Here is a 25,662-nt window from a genome sequence, read left to right as displayed (position 1 = left end):
CCCTCAATACCTATATAATCCAGTACCCCAAACAAATAACCCCAGTCCACCTGATCAATAGCTCGGGCAGCATCCAGGCTGGCCAACAACATAGGTGTCTTCTGTGATTGAGTATGAGCCATAGCTAGAAGTACCCGACGGACATTATGTACTGCCTGCCTACCTTTCAGAAAACCCACCTGTGCTGGACCTATAATCCTGGGCAGCAGGAGAGCCAGTCTATCCGCCAAAATTTTTGCCAGAATTTTAATATCAACATTAAGAAGGGAGATGGGGCGATAAGCCTTAGGGGAAGTAGCATCCTTACCCGGCTTTAAAATAAGTGTGATGAGGGCCTCATTGGCACCCGCCGGAAAACCGCCCTCCGTGATAACCTGCGTATAATAATCCCGTAATGGATGACCAATCTGTGAGGATAACAATTTGTAAAATTCGGCTGTAAAGCCGTCGGGTCCAGGGGCAGAATAGTTCCTCTGAAACTGTATCGCCTTCTGCAATTCTCTAACGGTCAGGGGGGCATTAAGAAGTTCCACATCCGACCCATTCAATTTAGGAAGTCCGGAATCCTCCAAATAATCTCTCAAAAGTCCCCCCCCCTTCTCGATCTCGTCGTTCATAAAAATCCCGAAAATAATCTGAAAATATGTTGGCAATCTTATCCGTTTTATGTCGTAATATCCCGGCCGCGTCCCGTAAACCGAAAATAAAGCGGGAGCCTCTCGCGCGTTTAGTCAAGTTGGCTAATAATTTCCCTGATCGATTACCGTAACGATGGAATTTAAATCGCTGGTAAAATAACATCTTCAACGTACGTTCATGTATATATGAATTAAGTGTCGTCTCGACAGATAATAAATTCTCTTTTTCCGCCGGTGTGGGATTAGTCGAATAGTGTCTTTTCGCAGTGGCCAAATCGCGCTCCAAACGTAAAATGCCCCGGGATAATCGACGATTTCTCGCAATAACGTAAGCAATACATTCCCCTCGCAATACCACTTTAGCCGTGTTCCAAAACAAATTTGGCTCAGATAAATGTTGACTATTAAATTCCAGAAAATTTGTCCACTTTTCCAATAAAAATTCTTGAAAATGGGCATCAGAGAACAAATAACTCGGAAAGCGCCACCGGGAGGGGCCTCGGATATTGAAGCCAACATTAACCTCCACCCAGATCAAAGAATGATCTAAGATCGCCGATGGTCCTATAGTAGCGGCATCAATATGAAGAAAGGATGATTTATTAACAAGTATATAATCTATTCTAGAAAACGTACCATGGGCCCGAGATCTATGGGTATAATCACGTTCCGAGGTGTGCAGTAGGCGCCAAGGATCAACCAAATCTAAAGTCGTACACAAATACGGAATACCCCGCCTGCTAGACTCCACCGGAGGCACTCCCGGATTAGATTTGTCAATTCTCTGATCAAGTACCTGATTATAATCCCCTGCCAGGTATAACGAGTCAGCCACGTGTTCCGATAGCAATTTAGCAATGCGTTCAAAGAAGGAGTGATCATATACATTTGGTGCATATAAATTGAGCAAATAGAAGGAGTAAGTACCCACAGTTAGAAAGAGCAAGAGAAATCGTCCCTGAGGGTCTTGTTCCACCAAACGCACCTGACATGGTAAAGATCTGTGGATCAAGATCGCCACCCCAGATTTTTTCTGAGGTGACGAAGCCGCATAAACGGCCCCCACCCAAGATTTTTTCAATTTAGCGTGTTCGCTATCCGTCAAACGTGTTTCTTTTTTTTTTTTTTTAATTTAATATTTATTGAGATTTTCAATATATTCAAGCATATTATAACTTGTACAGAAAGGAAATTTAGCAAGAAATTAATATAAATGAAAACATATATCAAAGAACATATAAGCATAAATTTCTACTCAAGTCCTCAAAAAGATCCAAGAAGGAAAATAGGCGACAAGAAAATTATTAAAACAAAGTAATAGCTAGTCGAATGAGATTAAGGCACCCTTTCTTAAACTAAGCACTTTCTTTCTCCAAAGATGCAGTTGTGAGAAAAGTTGTCAGTTGAGATGGCTCAAAGAAAACATATTTATGAGAATGGTAATTAACAACACATTTACATGGGTGTCGCAAGTAAAAAGTTGCCCCCAGAGATAAAACACCAGGTTTCCTTAACAGAAATTCTTTTCTCCTTCTCTGCGTCTCCTTGGCCAAATCTGGGAACATCTGAATTTTACAACCTAAAAACTCTTTTTGCTTATTTTTAAAGAAAAGTCTCAGCAACCAGTTTTTATCTGGTGCGAGAGCTACTGTCAATAATAAGGTTGCAGGGGTCACTAATTCTCTATCAGACATTTCCAATATATTGGATATATTCATTAAATCAGGTCCCGACTTCTGTTGTAATTGCTGTTGTTGTTGTTGGTCTTGAGGCTTACTTGGAAGATAATAAACCTGCGTAAATGGTGGTAATGATTCATCAGAGAGTTCCAATATTTCCGTCATATAACGTTTCAACATTTCCCTTGGGGCTATCACAGAGACCCTAGGGAAGTTTATCAATCTGAGATTATTGTTACGAGAAAAGTTTTCCATTGCTTCCATCTTCCTTCTTAAATTAGTATTATCTTTAATTAATACCTCAGTAATTTGTTGTGATACTTTAAGTTCTTGATGAATATTTTGTATTGAAATTTTTGAGTCCTCAAGTCCAGTCTTTAAATTTTTAATCTCAGTTCCATGATTTTCTAATTTCTTTTCTACTTCTTGCAGTTGTGGATTAATAGATTTTGCCAAATTGGCTACCAGGTCCCACAGAGAGTCTAATGTAACCTCTCGGGGCTTCAAAATTTGCAATGGTTGTAATTTTAAGTTAATTAGCTCACCCTCTGGCAACGTGTCTCCTCCTGCAATCTGTTGGATTTTCTGTTGGATTTTCTTATCCCCCACTGCTTCTTCCACAGTCTCCTCGTTAAGACTCCTCTGCTCCAGCAGGGAGTCCCGTGGCACAGTCCCCGTGTTCTCCTCCTTAGCCTCCGAGAGGAAGTGAACTCCAACCTCAGGAAGTTCCTCCTCTCGCGGGGAACTGGTCGACTGAGGGCGTGGGGGTGGTGCTCTCACTTCGGGGCTCAACGATGTCTCCAGCCCCATGGTGAACGCCACTGACGCGCCTCCGCCGTGTGTCTCCTGCGGGGAACTCCCCGAAGCTGTCGGCGTGCCCTGCATTCTCCTCATCAAGTCCTCGATGTTCCCGAAGACGGCTGTTCTGGAGCGCTGCGAGGCTCCAGCAGCGCTACGTCCCCTCCTCTTCGGCATCGTGAAGCAGGTAAAGGTTTAATTGGACAAATTATGTCAAGGAATAGACGGGAGCGTGAAACTCATGCGACTGCTCATGCGGCCTTCTTGGATGCAAGTCTCAAACGTGTTTCTTGCAGACACACAATATCCGCTTTATGATGTTTAAGTTGATTAAGAATTTTCGTTCTTTTAACTGGGGAGGATATACCCGATACATTCCAAGACATTATTCGCATAGAATTAGCTAAAGACATAGAGAATCCCAAAAAGCAAAGAAATAGCTAGCTCGACCCAAGTTATCAAGGCCATCCCAGGTTCCCAGCCTTACCCGGAATAGCTGAACAAAGAGATATACCTTTAATAGCATATTGGAAGTAACACGCTTTAATGGCCCTCCATCTTGTTGGTGAAAACAGTAAAGATATCCTACTGTCGGAGGTGCCCACCCCGCCTCCAGTACAATGCAAACAAATAGCAAGAAAAAGACCACTCTACACAGGGATAGAAAAAGAAAAAAAAAAGAAATAACAGAAAAAATTCCCCTCCCAACCCGTCCCTCCCCCGTCCACCCCCCATCCAACCCCCCCATCCCCCCTATTGTCATCATCCCCTCCCTCAGTACTAGACACATCAACAGAAACACCAGAGGTGACTCTGCAGGTGTGTAAGGGTACGAGAAGGATGCCTCCCCGAGTCCCGAGTCATTCAATAATACAAATATCAAACATGGCTACCAGCGGAAAGTACAAACCTAACCTGTGTATAGTAGACCTAATTAAACACCACATAGAACTCCAAAAAAAGAAGTCTAGTCAAGTTGTAAACAACAGACCAGAGTGCCATGACTCCAAAACATTGCAAGTCCAAATAGTAAGTACAGTGAAAAAATTGCTAAACAGCAATCAAGGTAAACCAGCACTGATGGGCTACATATTACTACAGCAGGAAAAAGAAACCTTGCAGAGAAATTTAGACAATATTTTTCTAGGCATTTAAACTAGAAGGTGGGGGTGGTGTATGTAGAGACCACCCCCAGCAAAAGAAAAGATGTGATAGTAGTAAAGGCTGCAACAAAAGCAATATCAGCAACTCATTTCTTAGTATTGCAGCGGAAAGTGAAACGACACAAAAATCCATACGAAAAAGGAGATTATCGCTGAAAAATAGCTGGAAAGCGATGACCACAAATGCTCGCAGTCTAAGCAACAAAGTTCATGATCTGCAAGCCCTGATATTAGAGGCAGATCTAGATATTGTTGCTATCACAGAGACATGGTTCAGTGAATCACATGGATGGGATGCAAACATACCGGGATATAATCTTTTTAGGAAGGACAGAGATGGTCATAAAGGTGGAGGAGTAGCTCTCTATGTAAAGATCAATATCCAAGCGACCGAAATGCAAGGGACCTGGGGAGAGGAAGAAGCGATATGGATTGCTCTGAAAAGAGAAGATGGAACTTCTATCTACGTGGGTGTAGTCTACAGACCTCCGACTCAATCGCAGCAAATTGATAAGGATCTGATAGTGGATATCCAAAAGTTTGGAAGGAAAGAGGAGGTTCTGCTGTTGGGAGATTTCAACCTGCCGGATGCGGACTGGAATGTTCCAACTGCGGAATCGGAAAGAAGTAGGGAGATTGTGGATGCCTTTCAAGAGGCTCTGCTCAGACAAATGGTGACGGAACCCACAAGGGAAAAAGCGATATTGGATCTGGTCCTCACAAATGGAGAGAGTATATCTAATGTTCGAGTGGGTGCTCACCTGGGTAGTAGCGATCATCAAACGGTTTGGTTTGATATAACGGCTAAAGTGGAGAGCGGCCGCACGATACTTAAAGTCCTAGATTTCAAACGTACGGACTTTAATGCAATGGGAAAGTACCTGAAGAAAGAGCTGTTAGGATGGGAGGACATAAGAGAAGTGGAAAGACAGTGGTCTAAGCTGAAAGGAGCGATAAAAATGGCTACGGATCTTTATGTGAAGAAAATCAATAAAAACAAGAGAAAAAGGAAGCCGATATGGTTCTCCAACCTAGTGGCTGAGAAAATAAAGGCGAAAGAGTTGGCGTTCATGAAATATAAAAAAACCCAAGAAGAGGAGAGCAGAAAGGACTACAGGGTGAAACTGAAAGAAGCCAAGAGAGAGATACGTTTAGCGAAGGCACAGGCGGAAGAACAAATGGCTAAAAATGTAAAAAAGGGAGATAAAAATTTTTTCAGATATATTAGTGAAAGGAGGAAGATAAAAAATGGAATTGCTAGGCTAAAAGATGCTGGGAACAAATATGTGGAGAGTGATGAGGAGAAAGCAAATGTGCTAAACAAATACTTCTGTTCTGTGTTCACAGAAGAAAATCCTGGAGAAGGACCGAGATTGTCCGGCAAAGTTACACGAGAAAATGGAGTAGATTCTGCGCCGTTCACGGAGGAGGGTGTTTATGAGCAACTTGAAAAACTGAAGGTGGACAAAGCGAGGGGACCAGACGGGATCCATCCCAGGATACTAAGGGAACTCAGAGAGGTTCTGGCGAGTCCTATTAAAGACTTGTTCAACAAATCTCTGGAGACGGGAGTGATTCCTGGGGATTGGAGGAGAGCGGATGTGGTCCCTATTCATAAAAGTGGTCACAGGGATGAAGCAGGAAACTACAGGCCGGTGAGCCTCACTTCAGTTGTTGGAAAAATAATGGAAGTGTTGCTGAAAGAAAGGATAGTGTATTTCCTTGAATCTAATGGGTTACAGGATCCGAGGCAACATGGCTTTACAAAAGGTAAATCGTGCCAAACGAACCTGATTGAATTTTTTGATTGGGTGACCAGAGAGCTGGATCAAGGACATATGCTAGATGTAATTTACTTGGATTTCAGCAAAGCCTTTGATACAGTTCCTCATAGGAGGCTGTTGAACAAACTTGAAGGGCTGAAGTTAGGACCCAAAGTGGTGAACTGGGTCAGAAACTGGCTATCGGACAGACGCCAGAGGGTGGTGGTTAATGGAAGTCGCTCGAAGGAAGGAAAGGTGACTAGTGGAGTCCCTCAGGGTTCGGTGCTGGGGCCAATCCTGTTCAATATGTATGTAAGTGACATTGCTGAAGGGCTAGAAGGAAAAGTGTGCCTTTTTGCAGATGATACCAAGATTTGTAACAGAGTAGACACCGAAGAGGGAGTGGAAAATATGAAAAAGGATCTGCAAAAGTTAGAGGAATGGTCTAATGCCTGGCAACTAAAATTCAATGCAAAGAAATGCAGAGTAATGCATTTGGGGATTAATAATAGGAAGGAACCGTATATGCTGGGAGGAGAGAAGCTGATATGCACGGACGGAGAGAGGGACCTTGGGGTGATAGTGTCCGAAGATCTAAAGGCGAAAAAACAGTGTGATAAGGCAGTGGCTGCTGCCAGAAGGATTCTGGGCTGTATAAAGAGAGGCGTAGTCAGTAGAAGGAAGAAGGTGTTGATGCCCCTGTACAGGTCATTGGTGAGGCCCCACTTGGAGTATTGTGTTCAGTTTTGGAGACCGTATCTGGCGAAAGACATAAGAAGACTTGAGGCGGTCCAGAGGAGGGCGACGAAAATGATAGGAGGCTTGCACCAGAAGACGTATGAGGAGAGACTGGAAGACCTGAATATGTATACCCTAGAGGAAAGGAGAGACAGGGGAGATATGATTCAGACGTTCAAATACTTAAAGGGTATTAACGTAGAACAAAATCTTTTCCAGAGAAAGGAAAATGGTAAAACCAGAGGACATAATTTGAGGTTGAGGGGTGGTAGATTCAGGGGCAATGTTAGGAAATTCTACTTTACGGAGAGGGTGGTGGATGCCTGGAATGCGCTCCCGAGAGAGGTGGTGGAGAGTAAAACTGTGACTGAGTTCAAAGAAGCGTGGGATGAACACAGAGGATTTAGAATCAGAAAATAATATTAAATATTGAACTAGGCCAGTTACTGGGCAGACTTGCACGGTCTGTGTCTGTGTATGGCCGTTTGGTGGAGGATGGGCTGGGGAGGGCTTCAATGGCTGGGAGGGTGTAGATGGGCTGGAGTGGGTCTTGACGGAGATTTTGGCAGTTGGAACTCAGGCACAGTACCGGGTAGAGCTTTGGATTCTCGCCCAGAAATAGCTAAGAAGAAAAAAAAAAAAAAAAAAAAAAATTTAAATTGAATCAGGTTGGGCAGACTGGATGGACCATTCGGGTCTTTATCTGCCGTCATCTACTATGTTACTATGTTACTATGTTACTATGTTTAGCAGTGCATATCCAAGAACGGTCCGCTCAGCCATCTGGACTTTGGAGTGGTAGCAGATTAGTATTAAGGTATGTAGCTGCGTCCGCTGAAGAGTCAAACGAGTGCCACTGACCCTGATGATGTAATTTCAAGATGGCTGGGTAGAGAAACATAAATCTCACTTTTTTATCCGCCAAGGTGGAACAAAGTAGGTAAAATAATTTTCTCTTTTCGGTTAAGGCGGCCGAGTAATCCTGAAAAATTCGAATCTCAGCCTCTCCATATTTCAGCTGGTCCCGTTGCTGTTTGTATTGGCGAAGGATTTCCACATTATGATGATAATTAAGCACTTTAACTATGATCATGCGGGGTCGTCCAGTCCCAGTCTGCTCGCGACCTATGCGATGGGCACGTTCTAGGCGTAGGGGGCCCATGTCTCCCCGCATAGGGAATGTATCTTTTAACCAGGTTTCTATGGTGGGCAGTAGGACCGGACCCACCAAGGTTTCAGGGAATCCCAGAAAACGCAGATTCGATCTCCGGGATCAATTCTCCAGATCTTCAAGGCAGTCGCCCTGTTTCCTGGTTAATTCTAGTAAAGCCTGTATTTCAGTGGACTGTGTCCCCTGGATATCTTCCACACCGGATACCCGAGCTTCCAGGGCTGTTGTGCGGGTGACTGTGTCCGAAATTTTAGATTCCAGCCTCTGGAGTTGTTCAGAGAGGCGATCCAGGCTGGGCTGCAGTGCTAAGGTCACCGCCGATGTAAGAGCCTGCAGTGCCTCAGGGGCGAGGTGACTCACCGCCGCCGAAGGACCGGCTGCCATCTTTTCTTCTCCCTGCCTCGTGCGTTCGCGATCCTTTTTCGTGGATCGGGAGGCCATCGGGTGTGCCGGCGACGCCAAATAGCGGTCCATACGCCGTCCACTTTACACTGGAGGCGGGGAAATGCTCACTTCCCTCCGGTCTGCCGCGCGGTCGCAAAGTGAAGACTCGGGGCCCGGGAGCTCAGGCCGGCTGCGACTGCCCGGGCTTACTGCATCACGTGACCCCCCTGAACACTTTTATATATGCATGGAAAGGGTTCAGAGTTAAAGTCCTGGGTAAGTAAGTAGGTGGGAAGGGAAAGAAGGGGGATTTGTTCAGAGATGTTTGGGGGCTGCATAGAAGAAAAACTTCACTGGTATGCTAATCTTTGTTTTGAATTAAAAAATAAAAAATAAAAAAAGAAATACAAGTGGAAATAAAGAAGTAAATAAGAAAACAGATAAATGTGGGCGGGGCAGGGGTGGGGCATGGGCGGGGCAGGGGTGGGGGGTAGCCCAGCATACTTGGGTGCCTAGGGGCCCTTGAAGAATTAATCCTGCCCTGATCTTGACTGTAGCTCACATTGATAACTTCCCCCCTTAAAGAAAAAAGAAATATCTCTAGAAATCAGAAGTCACTGCTATGTGTAATAAAAGTGAGCCATGTATAAGGCAGTCAAGCCACGTGACATCACTGATGAGGCTGGCTCTTAGGCATTGGTGGAATGAGGCATTATGACATCACAAGCTCAGCTCTGGTTGCCACAGACTTAAACTCTTCACATGAAGGGGACCGTTATCAACATGGGCTACCGTTAAGATGTAACGCAAAAACCAAAACAAGACTGCAGAAAATTTACAAGGTGCTGGAATTTATTCAATAAATACATGTATACAAGCTTCAATAAAAAAATCATATCCAAAAACTAGTTCTGGTTGTAAAGCGTACCGGACCCAACACTTCTTCCTCAGGGGTCTTAATGTTAAGATGTTACTTTATCACTACTTCAGCACAGGTCTCATTTATGCAATGAGGCCTAGTTACTCATAACTGGAGTTAATAAAATAATCCATCTTAACCATACCCTTTGTTGATAACTTTCCCTTTAATCTTTGGGCTCCTTTTACGAAGACGCGATAGCGGTTTAATGTGCGTAATAGTGCCTCCTCTTGAGCAGGTGGTAGTTTTTTGGCTAGCGCGGGGGTTAGCGCGTGATGAAAAGTCACGCGCGCTGAAGCCGCTACCGCGGCTTTGTAAAAGGAGCCCTTTGCAGTTAGAGGTTGCAAACTGAAAAAACACCACGAACACCTTCTCTCACATCAAGCAGCGCTGTGGGGTAGGGACCTAGATCAATTGCTTTCGCCCACCACTTATGAGGATTTCAGGAAACGTACAAAAACACACCTGTTCCTAAAATATCTAGACAACTGACCCCTCTTCTCCTTCCCCCTCGATATTGATCACCATATCCTATTAATCTCTCTATCCTCAAAAATGGATTTCCTGCCCCACCAACTCTCTTTCTTCCTCCCCTTTTAAGTTCAATCAATTTGTACCTTGCTTAATCTTTTGTAAATCGCATAGAACTTCATGATATTGCGGTATATAAACTGTTATTATTATTATGTTATTATTATTTAATGTATACCTTGTGCTATACAGTATATGTTACAATACAGCTTTATAAGTGGTTTTAAATTCAGTGCAATATATAGAACCACCAAAATGACACTGGATATAATTTCTTTTTTCTCTCTATTTATAAATGGGGACAAGCCTCAGAATATTGAGTATTAGATTTTCACCCATTCAGTGACGTGAATGTAAGAGAAAAGAAATGTCTTTCTCTTTGAAAGAACCCTAAATGGGTGAAAATCTGATACTCAATATTCTGAGGCTTGTCCCCGTTTATAAATAGAGAGAAAAAGATAAAAGAAATTATATCCAGTGTCATTTTGGTCTATTTTGGTTATTTTGGTGGTTCTATGTATTGTATTCTAAAAACAGCTAATTTGTTAGGTCACAAAGCTTCAGAGATGAAGAAAAAATTGATAGGTAATCCCATGTGAACCACCTGTTATAAAGTTAAAGATCTTAGGGAACAGATTGCAATTTGTTTAGCAAAGTGGATTAGAATTTAAAGAGTAGCTCTGCTGTATGTTCCCATGCCAGGGAAGAAAAAGTGTGTTAGTGTCAGATAATATCCAGCTCAGTCATTTCACAGTTAAAAAAAAACTACCATAGCACAAGGGGTTTTCTGTCTTAAGAACTGAGAAACTGAATTGCGTGTCATTAATAAACAGGAATTTCAGTGCCAATAAAGATTTTCTTCTTCCTGCAGAATGGAAATAAGTTTCCTCCTTAACATGTTTCAGTGAGCACTGTTGCAAAAATAGGTGCTTTGGACTTTCCAGACTTCTACCATACCCCCCTCTTTTACAAAGCCTGATAGTGTGAGCCGCTGCCGTAACTGCCCCGAAGCCCATAGGGATTTAAAGCACTTCAGGACTTTTGCTGTGCAGCAGCTGCTAGAGTGCCTTTGAAAAAATCAGGGGGAGGGGGTTAATTCTGTAAAGTACTTCAGCCTTTAGGAACTTAAGAACAAATTCTATAAGAAGCGCCCAAAGTTAGGCACTGTTCAGCGCGATTCAAGTCAAATTGGGTGCTGTTTAATGAATCGCGCTAAGGCGCTGGAGGCGCCCAAGAAATAGGCCAGCTCTAGGCCCGACTAAAAGGTAGGTGCCTAGCTGAGCGCTTAAGCACGCTGAAGAGCAGCGATTCTGCAACAAGGCGACAAACATGCATAGCGCCTATTTTATTGAAGGCGCCAAAATTTTTAGAGGCGCCTTGTTACAGAATCGCGCTTTCTTGATAGGCGCCTATGTTTCAATCAGTGCTGATTAAAAAGCTTAATTGAGCTTGTTCTTAATTTAGGTAGGGCCTCTGAAATAGGTGCCTAAGTTTAGGCGCTGGTTATAGCATTTGGGCCTTATTCATTCTGAAGAAAGGAAAGTGTGAAACCCCCAAATTTTATGATAGAATAACATTTGAAAAAGCAATATATAAAGTGATAATAAAACAAATCAGTAGAGTGGTACCTCGGTTTACGAGTGCACCGGTTTGCGAGTGTTTTGCAAGACGAGCAAAACATTCGCAAAATCGGCGCCTCGGAAACCGAGCGCGCTTCGATTTGCGAGCACCCCTGCTGCGATCCAGCACCCCCCCCCCCCCCCGTCCGCCGCCATCGGGCCCCCCCGCTGCCATCGGGCCCCCCCCCCCGCCGCGACCTGAGGTCCCCCCAACCCACCCGAACCCTCTTCTTACTTTTCTGTAGCCTCCGCAGCGGCACCGGCACCAGCATGTCCTGTGTGTGGTGCCGGTGCCTGAAGATCTGCTTCCTGTGCAAGGCCTGAGAGTTCACGTCGAACGTGAACTCTCACGTCGAACGTGAACTCTCAAGGCCCAGCACAGGAAGCAGATCTTCAGGCACCGGCACCACGCACAGGACATGCTGGTGCCGGTGCCGCTGCGGAGGCTACAGAAAAGTAAGAAGAGGGTTGGGGGGATCTCAGATCGCGGCGGGGGGGGTGCCCGATGGCGGCAGGGGGGGTGCCCGATGGCGGCGGGGGGGGGCCGGATCGCGGGGGGGGGCCTTCGGGGGGGGCAATGCCAGTTCTCGGGGGGGGGGGGAGAGCAGCGCTGCTGGCCTCGGTGGGGGGAAGGTGGGGGGTGGAAACATATCAAAGCAAGTTTCCCTTACTTCCTATGGGGAAACTTTCTTTGATATATGAGCATTTTGGATTACGAGCATGCTCCTGGAACGGATTATGCTTGTAATCCAAGGTACCACTGTATTTTTTTTTTCTAGTAGCAAAAAAAAAAAAAAAAAGCCCAAATGCCAAAATATCCAGCCAATTTATAAAGGACACAGCTCATTCATACTTAGATTTACACATGAAGGCTGATTAAAAAAAAAAAAAAAATCTTTTGAACCAGAAGGGGAAGCACCAGATGTACTGTAGAAGAAATATGGGCCACTTTTACAAAGCCACGGTCGCAAATAATAATAATAATTTTTATTTTTATATACCGCCAAAGCCATAATAGTTTGAGGCAGTTTACAAGAAGAGCTGGACAATCAGCTAAGATAGGCACAATGAAAAATCATTGATACATGTGAGCAGGATACAGAGATAAGAGGAGCTGGAACAATCAGTGCACGGCACAGATGAAAGTTAATGTGGACAAATGCAAAGTGATGAACATTGGGAAGAATAACCTGAATCACAGTTACCGGATGCTAGGGCCCACCTTGGGGATTAGCGCCCAAGAAAAGGATCTGGGTATCATCATAGACAATGCGATGAGACCTTCCGCCCAATGTGTGGCGGCAGCCAAAAAACCAAACAGGATGCTAGGAATTATTTAAAAAGGGAGGGTTAACAAGACTAAGAATGTTATAGTGCCCTTGTATTAGAGAATGACACGAGGAAAAATTTGTCCCCATCACCGCCCCGGCCCCGCAACCACTGTCCCCGCCCCGTCCCTGTCCCCGCAGCATCCATACAAACCTCAGTACTGCAATATTTAGCTTATTCCTTCCTTATAAATCAAAGTTCTGGCTGCTGAACTAGAGAAATATGTTCAGCTGGCAGGGCTTTGTTTATAAATTTTTATAAACACAACTAATATACTACTTTATCCTAAAGCAAAAAAATAAAATAAATAAATAGAAATTTTTTTCTACCTTTGTTGTCTGGTTTCTGCTTCCCTCATTTTCTCATTCAGTTCCTTCCATCCATTGTCTGTCTTCTCTCTGTGTCTTCCATTTGCTCTGTTACTGTGCTTCTCCCTTCAATCCCCCCCCCAATTGGTCTGGCACCCATCTTCTTCCCTCCACTCCCCCATAGTCTGGCATCTCTGTCTTCTTCCCTTCCATCGTCTTCTCCCCACTCTCTCTTCCCCATTCCCTTCAGTGTCTTCTTCCCATTCTGTCTTCCCCATGTCCTTTCAGCATCTTCTCCCCACTCTGTCTTCCCCATTTCCCTTCAGTGTCTTCTCCTCACTCTATCTTCCCCATGTCCTTTCAGTGTCTTCTTCCCACTCTGTCTTCCCCATGTCCTTTCAGCATCTTCTCCCCACTCTGTCTTCCCCATTTCCTTTCAATGTCTGTTCCTCTCCACCCCTTTCAGCGTCTGTTCCTTTCCTCCACCACCCTTCCCTCTCACCACCTCACCGCCCTTTGGCACCCCTCGTGCGGCCCCCTCCCTCCTTCCTACCTACCCGAATCTATCTATCTATCTCCTTCCCTCCCCCTTACCTTCACGGTGCTTTTTGAGTAACTTTCACAAAGCTGTTGGAGCCTGCAAACAGTAGCGTGCGTATGTGTGCAGAAGCTTCTCTTCTGATGCAACCGGAAGTTACGTCAGAGGAGAAGCTTCCGCCACACATGCACGCTACTGCTTGCAGGCATTGACGGCTTTATGAAAGTTACTCAAAACATGCCTTGAAGATAAGAGGGAGGGAGGCAGATAGATAGATTCGGGTAGGTAGGAAGGAGGGAGGGGGCCGCGCATGATTGATGGCCGTGCGCGTTCCTTCCCTTAACTGTGGGGACAAGGCCATTCACCGCTCCACAGGGCGGTGGATGGCCTTGTCTCTGTACCCGCAATGAGCACTTTTTCCCCCTCGCCATTTTGGCGGATTACCCGCGGCTACCTGTGACTAGCCGCGGGTAACAGCCAGCACATCATTCTCTACCCTGTATCTCTCCATAGTGCGAGCTCATCTGGAGTATTGTGTTCAATTCTGGTCTCCTTATCTCAAGAAAGATATAGTGGCGTTAGAAAAGGTTCAAAGAAGAGCGACCAAGATGATAAAGGGGATGGAACTCTTCTTGTATGAGGAAAGACTAAAACGGTTAGGGCTCTTCAGCTTGGAAAAGAGACGACTGAGGGGAGATATGATTGAAGTCTACAAAATCCTGAGTGGAGTGGAACGGGTACAAGTGGATTGATTTTCACTCCGTCAAAAATTACAAAGACTAGGAGACACTTGATGAAGTTACAGGGAAATACTTTTAAAACCAATTGAAGGACATTTTTTTTCACTCAGAGAATAGTTAAGCTCTGGAACACGTTGTCAGAGGATGTGGTAAGAGGGGATAGCGTAGCTGGTTTTAAGAAAGGTTTGGACAAATTCCTGGAGGAAAAGTCCATAGTGTGTGATTGAGAAAGACATGGGGGAAGCCACTGCTTGGGTTGTTAGCCAGGTACTAGTGACCTGGATTGGCCACCTTGAGAACAGGCTATTGAGCATGATGGACCATTGGTCTGACTCAGTGAGGCTATTCTTATGTTCTTAGGTCCCTAGGAATTTAATGGACTGCGTCACATTTGTCACACGGGAATTGCCACCACAGCTTTGTAAATGGGGCCCCCTATGAGGAATCTCTGCGCATGCTAATCTAGTTTTCTGCTTTTGCTTACTTAATTTTGTCCAATAATTCACATCAAAAGTCATATTTAGCTGTATGATAAGACTTGTCTGTTTAACCTATCATTTTGTTTTCAATTTTACAGCTGAAAACTGAAGAAAAGGAAATATATGATGAAAATCTCCATTATCCGCTTCTTCTTCTTCTGACCAAGAATGACTAAAAGAAAACATTTTTTAAATTGGAAAGATGCGGGATATTCAATCTTTTCTACCTGCTTAACATAACTAGACTTTTTTCATTGGACTAGAAATACTGCAAATTTTTTTGTGTGTGTGAACATTTCTACACATTAGGGAACTTGGTGGATGTTTTTTTGTTTGTTTGTTTTTGATGTTTTTTTTTTTTTGGGGGGGGGGGGAGGTTGCAGGGAGGGCACAGGTTGTTTAATTTATTTCTCTACTTTTCTAAACCATACAGATTATTTTGATCTTGTTTGTTTTGCAGTTCCTTTTCATGACTTGCAAAAGATGAATACGGACCTTGTTTTTGCTTTTGTGCAAAAGACTAACTTTCTTGTCCTTTTCTAGGCCACAGGCTTTATTGTCAGCTTTGCATTTCACCGTTCACAACAATATGCATTTTCCTACTTTTCCTAACCTCAGCAGAGATTGTGGCTCCTTAATTATTTGAAATGTTGGAACAGGATGTTTTCTTCCTACCGAGGAATAAAGAATTATTCCGTCAGACAAGAGCCTCATGAACTGACCATTTGTCCTTTGGGCACAAAAGATTGGCCAGCCCTCTGCTCCTCCTCTTCAATTAGGTGTGATTAGTCTCAGTGTGTCATGTCAAGAACGGGGAGTGTGCTGAGTGCTTATTATCTGCTTAGGTACAAGAAGAGCACACTATGAATGAAAAGAGAGCCTCTTCCAGGTTCCAAATTTAACCAATATCCAAGCGCAGATCCTGCTTTGAATGTATATGGTGATTTCTGTATGGAGAAATTCTAAACGCAGACTGTAATATAGTAAACCTGTGCTGGTTATTGTCTTCAGCTAAGAGGACCACAGAGCCATGCAGCAGCCTTATGGCCTTTGTCCAGATTCCAAATACAATCACAGATTAAAAAGTAATCAGACAACTCTTCTTCCATCTGTGGCTTTATCAAGCTCGTAAAAATATGGCTGTATCTGTTTCAAGGCACTCAGTGGGTTATTACCCAGTTATCTTATGGATCATTGTAAATTTGCCAATAGAAAACATCTACGTGATCTTCGGCTCTTTGAGTTTCCTTCTGTAAAAGGATGTGTGTATAGGCGCTTCTTTGGTAAGATCTTAGCGTATCAGGCAGCATTACGGGATAAACAGTTTTTCTTTCCCTACTTCTTACCTGGCATTTAGAAAATCTGTGAAGACTGTTTTATTCGGGAAATATTTTGATTAACTAAGGGCTCCTTTTACAAAGGTGCGTTAGGGCCTTAACGCACGGAATAGCGCCCGCTAGCCGCTACCGCCTCCTCTTGAGCAGGCGATAGTTTTTCGGGTAGCGTGTGCGAATCCGGTGCGGGCGCTAAAAACGCTAGCGCACCTTTGTAAAAGGAGCCCTAACTGTATTTATACCATGTACCCCTGCATTTTAATTTTTGTTAACCGCACAGAACCGCAAGGTAGCTGCAGTATATAAGAAATTTTGTTATGTTATGTTATAACTCTTAAGTGATGTGCATATTAATAGCTATTCGTTAATACAAATAATAAGATGTACAATTGAATTAAACATATGCATCTCACTTCTCGAACGTACGATTATTTTTGTCATTTATCTCAACTCAGTTTTCTTTACCTCCCACTATTGGTTCATTTATCCTTCCCTACTTTTTATGCTCCATTTAAGCACCTACGTGGATCTCAGGAGACACAGGTCAAGTCCTCAGTTAGATCATACATTTCTTTCTTACAAAAATATGAATTGCAATGGCGAGCGATGGGCTAACATCACAATAACAGCAATCTATTCCTCTTTTGATAAAGCGGCAGTCTGTTCTCTGAGTACGATAAAGGCCAGGGCCAATGCAAACCGCTCCTTTATGGATTTTACTGGGGTTGAGGATCAGACGGTTGCTGGAAAGTCCAGCTGACTGGTGTTTTACGAATTACAAGATCAGTCCTGCTATATATTTGGATATACAGTCGAGAGGATTAATGATGAAAACAAATACACAGGAAAATCTGGGAGTAAAAAGTTAAGTTGTGCAGAAAAAGACAGAAATATATTCTACATACTGAAAATGTATTAGTTGTCATTGAAATTATTTACTGTTAATAGAAGGATAGGGGTTTTTTTGGGGGGAGGGGGTCTGAGTTCCTCTGTTAAGCCAAATTTTCAGATAGTTACCCTTTTCCGTGATCACATTGTACTTTAAAACAAAATTTAAACTACCAGGCTTTCAGAATCTCATCAAATAAAGATTAGCCAGAGCATCCATCCATCTTGTGGACGTTTCTGTTGCTGTAGTATGTTAACCTGTAACCCGTCCTGATCTCTTGGGGGGAGAATGGGATAAAAAAAAAAAACCCCAAATGAATTAAATAAATATATATCATTACAATAAACATATCTTTTTATAAAGGTGGGGTGTGTGTAATTGTGTTTTTCAGTATTCTCTTTCAAATGAAACTTCTTTGATATGAAAGGGCTTTATAAGATACAAGACTAAAGCTCCATAGAGTGGTTTATATTTACTTTGGCTTCCATATGATATTGCCTGGATGTTTTAATAACGTTTTAATCTGGCAGTAATGCAGTATATGGATTGAAAAAACATCTACTTCATTTCCAAAGTGCAGGCATTCTAGAATTTCTAAAATGGATTTAAAATGATTTTTGTTTGTACTAAAATGACTTTGCATGTAATTGCAAAGGGGGGGGGGGGTCGTTGAAAAGCGAGGGGCATAGACATGTCATATAAACATGGCCAACATTAGCCTTTGGAGCCTCTACCTTGATCTAAAGAAGAGTTTCTGTCTCCCAGGGGCAGTGCCCATGCAAACTGTTAAATCTGTTTTATTATCTTTATTTATTCATTCAAGTTTTTAGCCCATCGACCCATAAGAGCCCAGAATGGGTTACAAGTTTACATATATAATATAAGTTAGTAATACGATAGTTGGAGTAAGGACTACAAATGAGGATATGGCATATAATATAATATAGGCACAGTATGAGTTAGCGATAAGACAGGTGGAGTGAGGACTTCAATAAAAATAGGTCAGTTTTAACAGTACAGGCGCAGACTTTTTACGGTAGTAGGACAGTTTCTATACTCAGTGTGAGAAATCTAACATTTGAGTTGGGTCTTATTTATATACCACTTATATCCCAAGTCGTTTACATTCAGGTACTTTATCATATTTCCCTATCTGTTCCGTTGGACTCAAACTCTATCTCGTGTACCTGGGCCAATGAGGGGATTAAATGACTTGCCCAGAGTCACAAGGAGCAGCGAGGGATTTGAACCCACAACCTCAGGGTGCTAAGGCTGTAGCTCTAACCACTGCGCCACACACAATAGTAAATCAGTTGTAACTATAAGTCATCGGGGAGGGTTCCCCAGATAGCATATAGGAAAGTCTTATTTAAGTATGAAGGGTGAGTAATCCCTGTTCTATTTTTATATTGGCATTCTTTTCTACAGTGTCCTGAAGCTTTGGCTTTTATTGGTACACTGCTGTGAACTGTCCATCAGATATGGCAGTATATCAAATGCTAGATAAACAGGCAGATTTACACAATTTTTATAAGATAAATCTCTTGTTTGATTTTGAAGGTCCTCTGACAAAATGGGCCAGAATACTTAAAGAACAAGGTAGTCTTTTATACATTGTCGAGACCTCCGGGGTCCTCTCAAGGAGCATTACTAACTGTACATTGTGATACCCCCCAGCAAGCCTTCTCGGAAGTAGCCCCCATGCTCTGGAATTTACTCCCAGGTGGGCTACGTCTAACTCCAGACTACCTCTACTTCAGGAAGCAGGTGAAGCCTGGCTCTTCACCCAAGGACCATACACTCATTCTACACCAGGACTTGCTACACACACTAACTAAATCAGTTCCTTATACCTAGTTTAAGTGTATAAACAACTTGCCTTGAGTTTAGCCTCCCATCTCTTTATTCCAAAGCACTCTGTACCATCCATCTTGTCCTCATATCTGCATTTGAGACATCGGCTATAGGATAAGCTGTAGTATAGAAAAGCATTAGTATCATATCTGTATTATCTGATATGTTCTGGTTTGTGCTTATTAGATGCTTCATAAGTATTAGGTCTCCCTTTTAGTATGTATTATATCTCTCTTATTTGAATTTCACTGCTGTTAATAAGGGGGATTGTGAAGATCTTCAACGTGACATAATCAGGCTCGAGGAATGGGCATCACCATGGCAGATGAGGTTTAATGTGGATAAGTGTAAAGTGATGCATGTAGGTAACAAAAATCTCATGCACGAATACAGGATGTCCAGGGCGTTACTTGGAGAGACCTCCGAAGAAAGAGACTTGGGAGTTATGATCGACAAGTCGATGAAGCCGTCCACGCAATGTGCGGCGGCGGCAAAAAGGGCAAACAGAATGCTAGGAATGATAAAGAAGGGGATCATAAACAGATCGGAGAAGGATATCATGCCGCTGTACCGGGCCATGGTGCGCCCTCATCTGGAGTACTGCATCCAGCACTGGTCACCGTACATGAAGAAGGACACAGTACTACTCGAAAGGGTCCAGAGAAGAGCCACTAAGATGGTTAAGGGGCTGGAGGAGCTGCCGTTCAGTGAAAGATTAGAAAAACTGGGCCTTTTCTCCCTCGAATAGAGGAGATTGAGAGGGGACATGATCGAAACACTCAAGGTACTGAAGGGAATAGACTTAGTAGATAAGGACAGGTTGTTCACACTCTCCAAGATAGGGAGAACGAGAGGGCATTCTCTGAAGTTGAAAGGGAATAGATTCCGTACGAATGTAAGAAAGTTCTTCTTCACTCAGAGAGTGGTAGAAAACTGGAACGCTCTTCCGGAGTCTGTCGTAGGGGAAAACACCCTACAGGGATTCAAGACAAAAGTTAGACAAGATCCTGCTGAACCAGAACGTACGCAGATAGGGCTAGTCTCAGTTAGGGCGCTGGTCTTTGACCAAGGGCCGCCGCGTGAGCGAACTGCTGGGCACGATGGACCACTGGTCTGACCCAACAGCGGCGATTCTTATGTTCTTATGGTAGTCCTATTATTAAGTTTTAATTCTACTGATTCTTCATTCATTGTATTTATTTTTATATTTAGTCTTTTTACTTCTGTTAAGCTGTCACCAAAATTGTAAGTTTTATGTTGAATTGTACCTTGGGTGAATCTCTTCATAAAGGTGTTTATTAAATCTCAATAAATAAATAAGTTAAAAAGCTACATTTTGGCATTAAGGAGCCAAAGAGACCAAAAGAAACACACAAATTAGGAATATGCAAATGGACTTCCAATAGAGCAGTGTACAGTACTCCCCTGAAATTCACGGGGGTTCCGTTACAGGAAACCCCTGTGAATTTTGAAAAATCACGAATACGTTTTTTCACCTGTCAAAAGGCAGGAGAGGGCAGCTGGGGCGCCGGTGGGTGCAGAAAATCACTTGCTGTATGCTCCAACCGCCTCTTCCTGTTACTGAAATCAGGCTACACCAATCAGGAGCTGATTTGACATGCCAGATAGCGTGTCATAGCAGCTCTTGATTGTTGTAGCCATGATTTTAGTATAAGGAAGTGGCGGTTGGAAAATACCGTGAATTACTGAGTCCGCAATTTGCGAATTTGCAGGGGTTTACTGTATCGCAAACTGTGTGCCTCCTGAGATTTCAGGTATGCCGCGATACCCTGGGGAGGAGGAGAGGTGCCGGAGCGTCACCTTCTCTCTGGCCCTCTTCCCTGCTGGCAACCCCCACTGGTGTCTCGGGGCCCTTCGGGAGGGCCTTCGCGCATGCACGGATGTCGACGTGATGACATTATGCATGTGCGTGATGTCATCACAGCGACATCTGCGCATTTCCAGATGCCTCGAACAGTTGAACCTATGCACCGAGGTAAGGCAACAGTCACAGATTTATTTGAAGCAACAAATGTAAAAAGACTCGACATGGAGCCATGTTTTGGCATAAAACTGCCTGCCTTGGGAATCGCACAATCTGTAAGCCCTTTCTCCTCCAGTTAGTGCTAAATCAGGGGTCTCAAAGTCCCTTCTTGAGGGCCGCAATCCAGTCAGGTTTTCAGGATTTCCCCAATGAATATGCATGAGATCTATGTGCAGCACCGCTTTCAATGGATATTCATTGGGGAATTCCTGAAAACCCGACTGGATTGCGGCCCTCAAGGAGGGACTTTGAGACCCCTGATCTAGAGTATTGGGTGTCGTTCTAGACAGGGGCAACTCCGGTCCTTGAGGGCCGGAATCCAATCGGGTTTTCAGGATTTCCCCAATGAATATGCATTGAAAGCAGTGCATGCACATAGATCTCATGCATATTCATTGTGGAATTCCTGAAAACCTGACTGGATTGCGGCCCTCAAGGAGGGACTTTGAGACCCCTGCGCTAAATGTTCTCATGAAGGAATAAGCGAAACAGCATATAAAGTTGCTTCCAAATGAAAAACTCAAAACTATTTTGGTGTTTGAAAAACAGTGCGGGAACTCCCTACCCTAATATATAAGAGATGAAAAAGACATTAGCCGTTTTAAAAATAACTTAAAAACCTTTCTGTTCAAAGATGCTTTTAACCTCTAAATAGAATAGATACAGTGCAGTAGACTCCCTACTAAAAAATTAAAAAACAAAAGAAAGAAAAATGGATATCCCTAAGAACATAAGAACATAAGCAGTGCCTCCGCCGGGTCAGACCACAGGTCCATCCCGCCCAGCAGTCCGCTCCCGCGGCGGCCCAAAACAGGTCAAGACCTGTCTGAATCATCAGAAGGGGCTCCCTTGCCACCTTGGTTTCCCATTTAAGTCCTGCCTTCCTATCGAAGTCCTAGCCCTCCGGTCTTGCACATGCACGACCAGGTTAGTTTATACTCATTACCTGATTTATTTCCTATACTTGTGTTACCTCCCAGCTCCTCCCTCAGTATCCCACGATCCCTTTATCCCTCAGGAATCCATCCAATCCCTGTTTGAATCCTTGTACCGTATTTTGCCTGATCACTTCCTCCGGTAGCGCATTCCAAGTGTCCACGACCCTTTGGGTGAAAAAAAACTTCCTTGCATTTGTTTTGAACCTATCTCCCTTCAGTTTCTCAGAATGTCCCCTCGTATTTGCTGTCCCCTTCAGTCTAAAGAATCTGTCCCTATCCACCTTCTCTATGGCCCCTCATGATCTTGAAAGTTTCTATCATATCTCCCCTGAGCCTCCTTTTCTCCAGAGAGAAGAGCCCCAGCCTATCCAGCCTCTCGGCGTATGAGCAGTGTTCCAGCCCTCTTACCAATTTCGTTGCTCTCCTTTGGACTCTCTCAAGTACCGCCATATCCTTCTTGAGGTGCGGCGACCAATACTGAATGCAGTACTCCAGATGTGGACGTACCATCGCTCGATACAAAGGCATGATGACTTCCTGTGTTCTGGTTGCTATGCCCTTCTTTATGATGCCCAGCATCCTGTTGGCTTTTTTCGAGGCTGCTGCGCACTGTGCAGATGGCTTCATTGATGCATCCACCAGCACACCCAAGTCTCTCTCGAGTCTGCTGTCTCCCAACAATACCCCCCCTAATTTGTAGCTGAACAACAGGTTCTTTTTCCCTATATGCATGACCTTGCATTTGTCCACATTGAAGCGCATTTGCCATTTGTTTGCCCAGTCTTCCAGCTTGTCCAGGTCCCTTTGTAGGTCCTCACACTCCTCCCTGGTCGTAACTCTGCCACACAGTTTGGTATCGTCTGCGAATTTTATAACCTCACACTTTGCCTCCTTTTCCAGGTCATTGATGAATATGTTAAAGAGTAAAGGCCCCAGCACAGATCCCTGTGGCACACCGCTCGTGACTCCCCGCCAGTCAGAATATTGACCCTTTACTCCAACCCTCTGCAGTCTTCCCGACAACCAGTGCTTGATCCATCTGTGCACATCCCCTCCCACCCCGTGGTTCCACAGCTTCTTAAGTAGCCTTTCATGTGGCACCTTGTCGAAAGCCTTAGGTTTTTTCCCTCTATAGCTCTTTTCGTTCTTCAAAATTATTAATTTTTGTAACTTTACCACCTTACTCCCTTCGTATTCAGTTTTGTCTGTATGTTGTATGTTTACTTTGGATTTTATTGTAATTCGCTTAGTAAATTATGAATAAGCAATTTATCAAATTTCTAATAAACTTGAAACTTGGTTAACATGTCAGCCCTTACCACCTACAAAATAAGCAATGGTAACAGCTCATGCACTAATGGTCACACGCTAATTGGAAACGTTAGTACATGGCCATTTATGCTAGCTGTAGAACTGGCGAGATGTGCACACCTATGTTTAGGTGCCATGCCTGTTTACATTACTATTCTATAGTTCAGGGGTAGGGAATTCCGGTCCTCGAGAACCGTAATCCAGTTGAGTTTTCAGGATTTCCCCAATGAATATGCATTGAAAGTGGTGCATGCAAATAGATCTCATGCATATTGATTGGGGAAATCCTGAAAACCCGACTGGAATACGGCTCTCGAGGACTGGAGTTCCCTACCCCTGCTATAGTTGCATTAAGTGCTCTTATAGAATAGGTTCACTGCCCACACAAGTATGGCACCTAAATGTTGGCACCTGTTATTGAAACAAGGGGCAGCTGAAAATTTATCAGCCCAACCAAGAAAAGAATGATGTGGAGCCATGAAACTTACAAGTTATTCCACACTTCGCTTGACACTTTTCGTTTCAGTGAGGCAAATGCATCCAGTAAATGGGCACAAGTGGAGGGAAACCAAGCCATTGTGACATCACCAATGAGGTTGGCTCTTAGGCAGTGGTGGAATGAGGCATTATGATATCACAAAAAATTCTAAGTCCGACCAAGAAGAGAAGGATGTGGAGCCATGAAACTTACACTTTTCATGACACTATGAAAATGAAATGAAAAGTGTGAAATAACTTGTAAGTTTCATGGCTCCACATCCTTCTCATCTTGGTTGGGCTGAGAATGTTTCAGCGGCCCCTTGTATCAGTATTTCATAGCATGTTACCCATTCACCGTAAGGCAACCTTATGAAAACGTATTGTGTGTGTGTGTGTGCATTCATTGCTTTTATCCATAACTATGTTTCTAATTATCAGATAATCTTTTGGGGTATCTCTTGCTTATTTGCTTTCCGAAAATAAAACGCCACTGCCCGATCTTTGTTTTGCTCTAAGCTGTCACTGAAGAAATACTTTTAATTGCACTTTATACTCTATTGCAAAGAAGAATGTATATGAGGACCGATTTCTTTGCCCCTTAATATTTAACAACTTTGAATTTGTTTCCAGAGTTGAGAAGAGAATGTCTGACAAATCGCAAAACTGGAGTATTTATCTAGGATTTTATTACTTTTGTGCTTGAGCATAAAATTGCACCTTTAATAATGGAAGAGCTTTTCACTCCCTCATTATGGACCCTATTCATCAGAAAAGCCCTGCAGCCTTCCACAGAGCAGAAGGTCATGGATCTCAGCTTTGTTTCCAGCTGAGTTATACGAGACAATGTGCTGGGCCAAGCGGAGGAATCATTTTCAGGCAATCCTGCTTATGTTCCCTCAGGCAAGTTACTGATGTGTACAGGGCTAGTTCTTTACAGATCTCTGGACTGAAGATGATTATACACTTAACATTATGAATTTTTGTTTGTTTAGTGTTCAAGCCAGAAGGTAGATAAGCTGCTTTCCATACTGTTGCTCCACTGTCCAGTTCTTTGCAGGATTCCTGCTCGCAGAACTAGTAAATCCTTTTTGCACTTATATATATATATATATATATATATATAGTATTTATATACCACTTATAGCTTAAGTGGTTTACATTCAGGTACTCATGCATTTTTTTCCCTATCTTTCTCGGTGGACTCACGCTCTATCTAATGTACCTGGGACAATGGGGGGATTAAGTGACTTGCCCAGAGTGTGGGTGTTTTAGGAGCAGGGGTCCCCAATCTCCGGTCTGCGGCCGACATAACATAACTTTTATTCTTGTATACTGCCCACCCAAAGAGGATCCGGGCGGTTCGCAGAGAAGAACTGGACAATCAGTGATGTATACATAAAATAAAATTATACATTAGCATTAAAACAATAAGATTATACAAAGTAGCATTAAACATGTAGTACAATTAAAACAATTAAAAAATGATTTTGTAATAAATTTATCAAACAAATGTTTTTTAAAACCTTTCTAAAAGCAAAATACAAATGATTTTGAAAAATCAAAGGACTCAACCAGGAATTCTGTTTGCCTAATTGAAAGGCAATTGTTTTGCTAAGAAATTTCTTGAAACGACATGACTTAATAGTACGATACATAAACACGAATTCATTATGAGTATTCTTTACTGAGCTATAAAACTTGAAATGAGAGGATAAATATTTTGGGGCCAAACCAAAAAGAGCCTTAAAACAAAAACACCCAAATTTAAAAAGGACCTGTGCCTCAAAAGGCAACCAGTGTAGTTGTTGGTAAAAATAACTAATATAATCATATTTCTTTAGACCAAAAATTAGGCATACGGCCGCATTTTGTTTTAAACGAATATGCTTTAAATTTTTCTTGCAAAATGCCAGGTAATAATGATGATGCGGCGGTAGAGGGGAAGGCAGAAAAGCAGCCTGTTTAGTGTTGCCACCGTTGCTGCTTTTCTGAATGGAGATTGGCGGTCGGTGGGG

The 25,662-nt window shown here is 43.2% G+C and overlaps 1 protein-coding gene across 1 annotated transcript in view; it reads left to right on the top strand.

Annotated features, from left to right (window-relative positions):
* The window catches only part of CAMKMT (calmodulin-lysine N-methyltransferase), a 688,167-nt gene extending 673,011 nt beyond the window's left edge, over nucleotides 1-15,156 (top strand). The window contains exon 11 of the mRNA XM_033936811.1: nucleotides 14,896-15,156. Coding sequence (XP_033792702.1) covers nucleotides 14,896-14,973 — 78 coding nt within the window. The 3' untranslated portion in view covers nucleotides 14,974-15,156. The remainder of the gene's footprint in view (nucleotides 1-14,895) is intronic.
* The last annotated feature ends 10,506 nt before the right edge of the window (nucleotides 15,157-25,662 follow it).

The sequence above is a fragment of the Geotrypetes seraphini genome, chromosome 3 (genome assembly GCF_902459505.1).
Source record: "Geotrypetes seraphini chromosome 3, aGeoSer1.1, whole genome shotgun sequence".
Taxonomy (NCBI): domain Eukaryota; kingdom Metazoa; phylum Chordata; class Amphibia; order Gymnophiona; family Dermophiidae; genus Geotrypetes; species Geotrypetes seraphini.
This window is presented reverse-complemented; position numbering and strand designations above follow the sequence as displayed.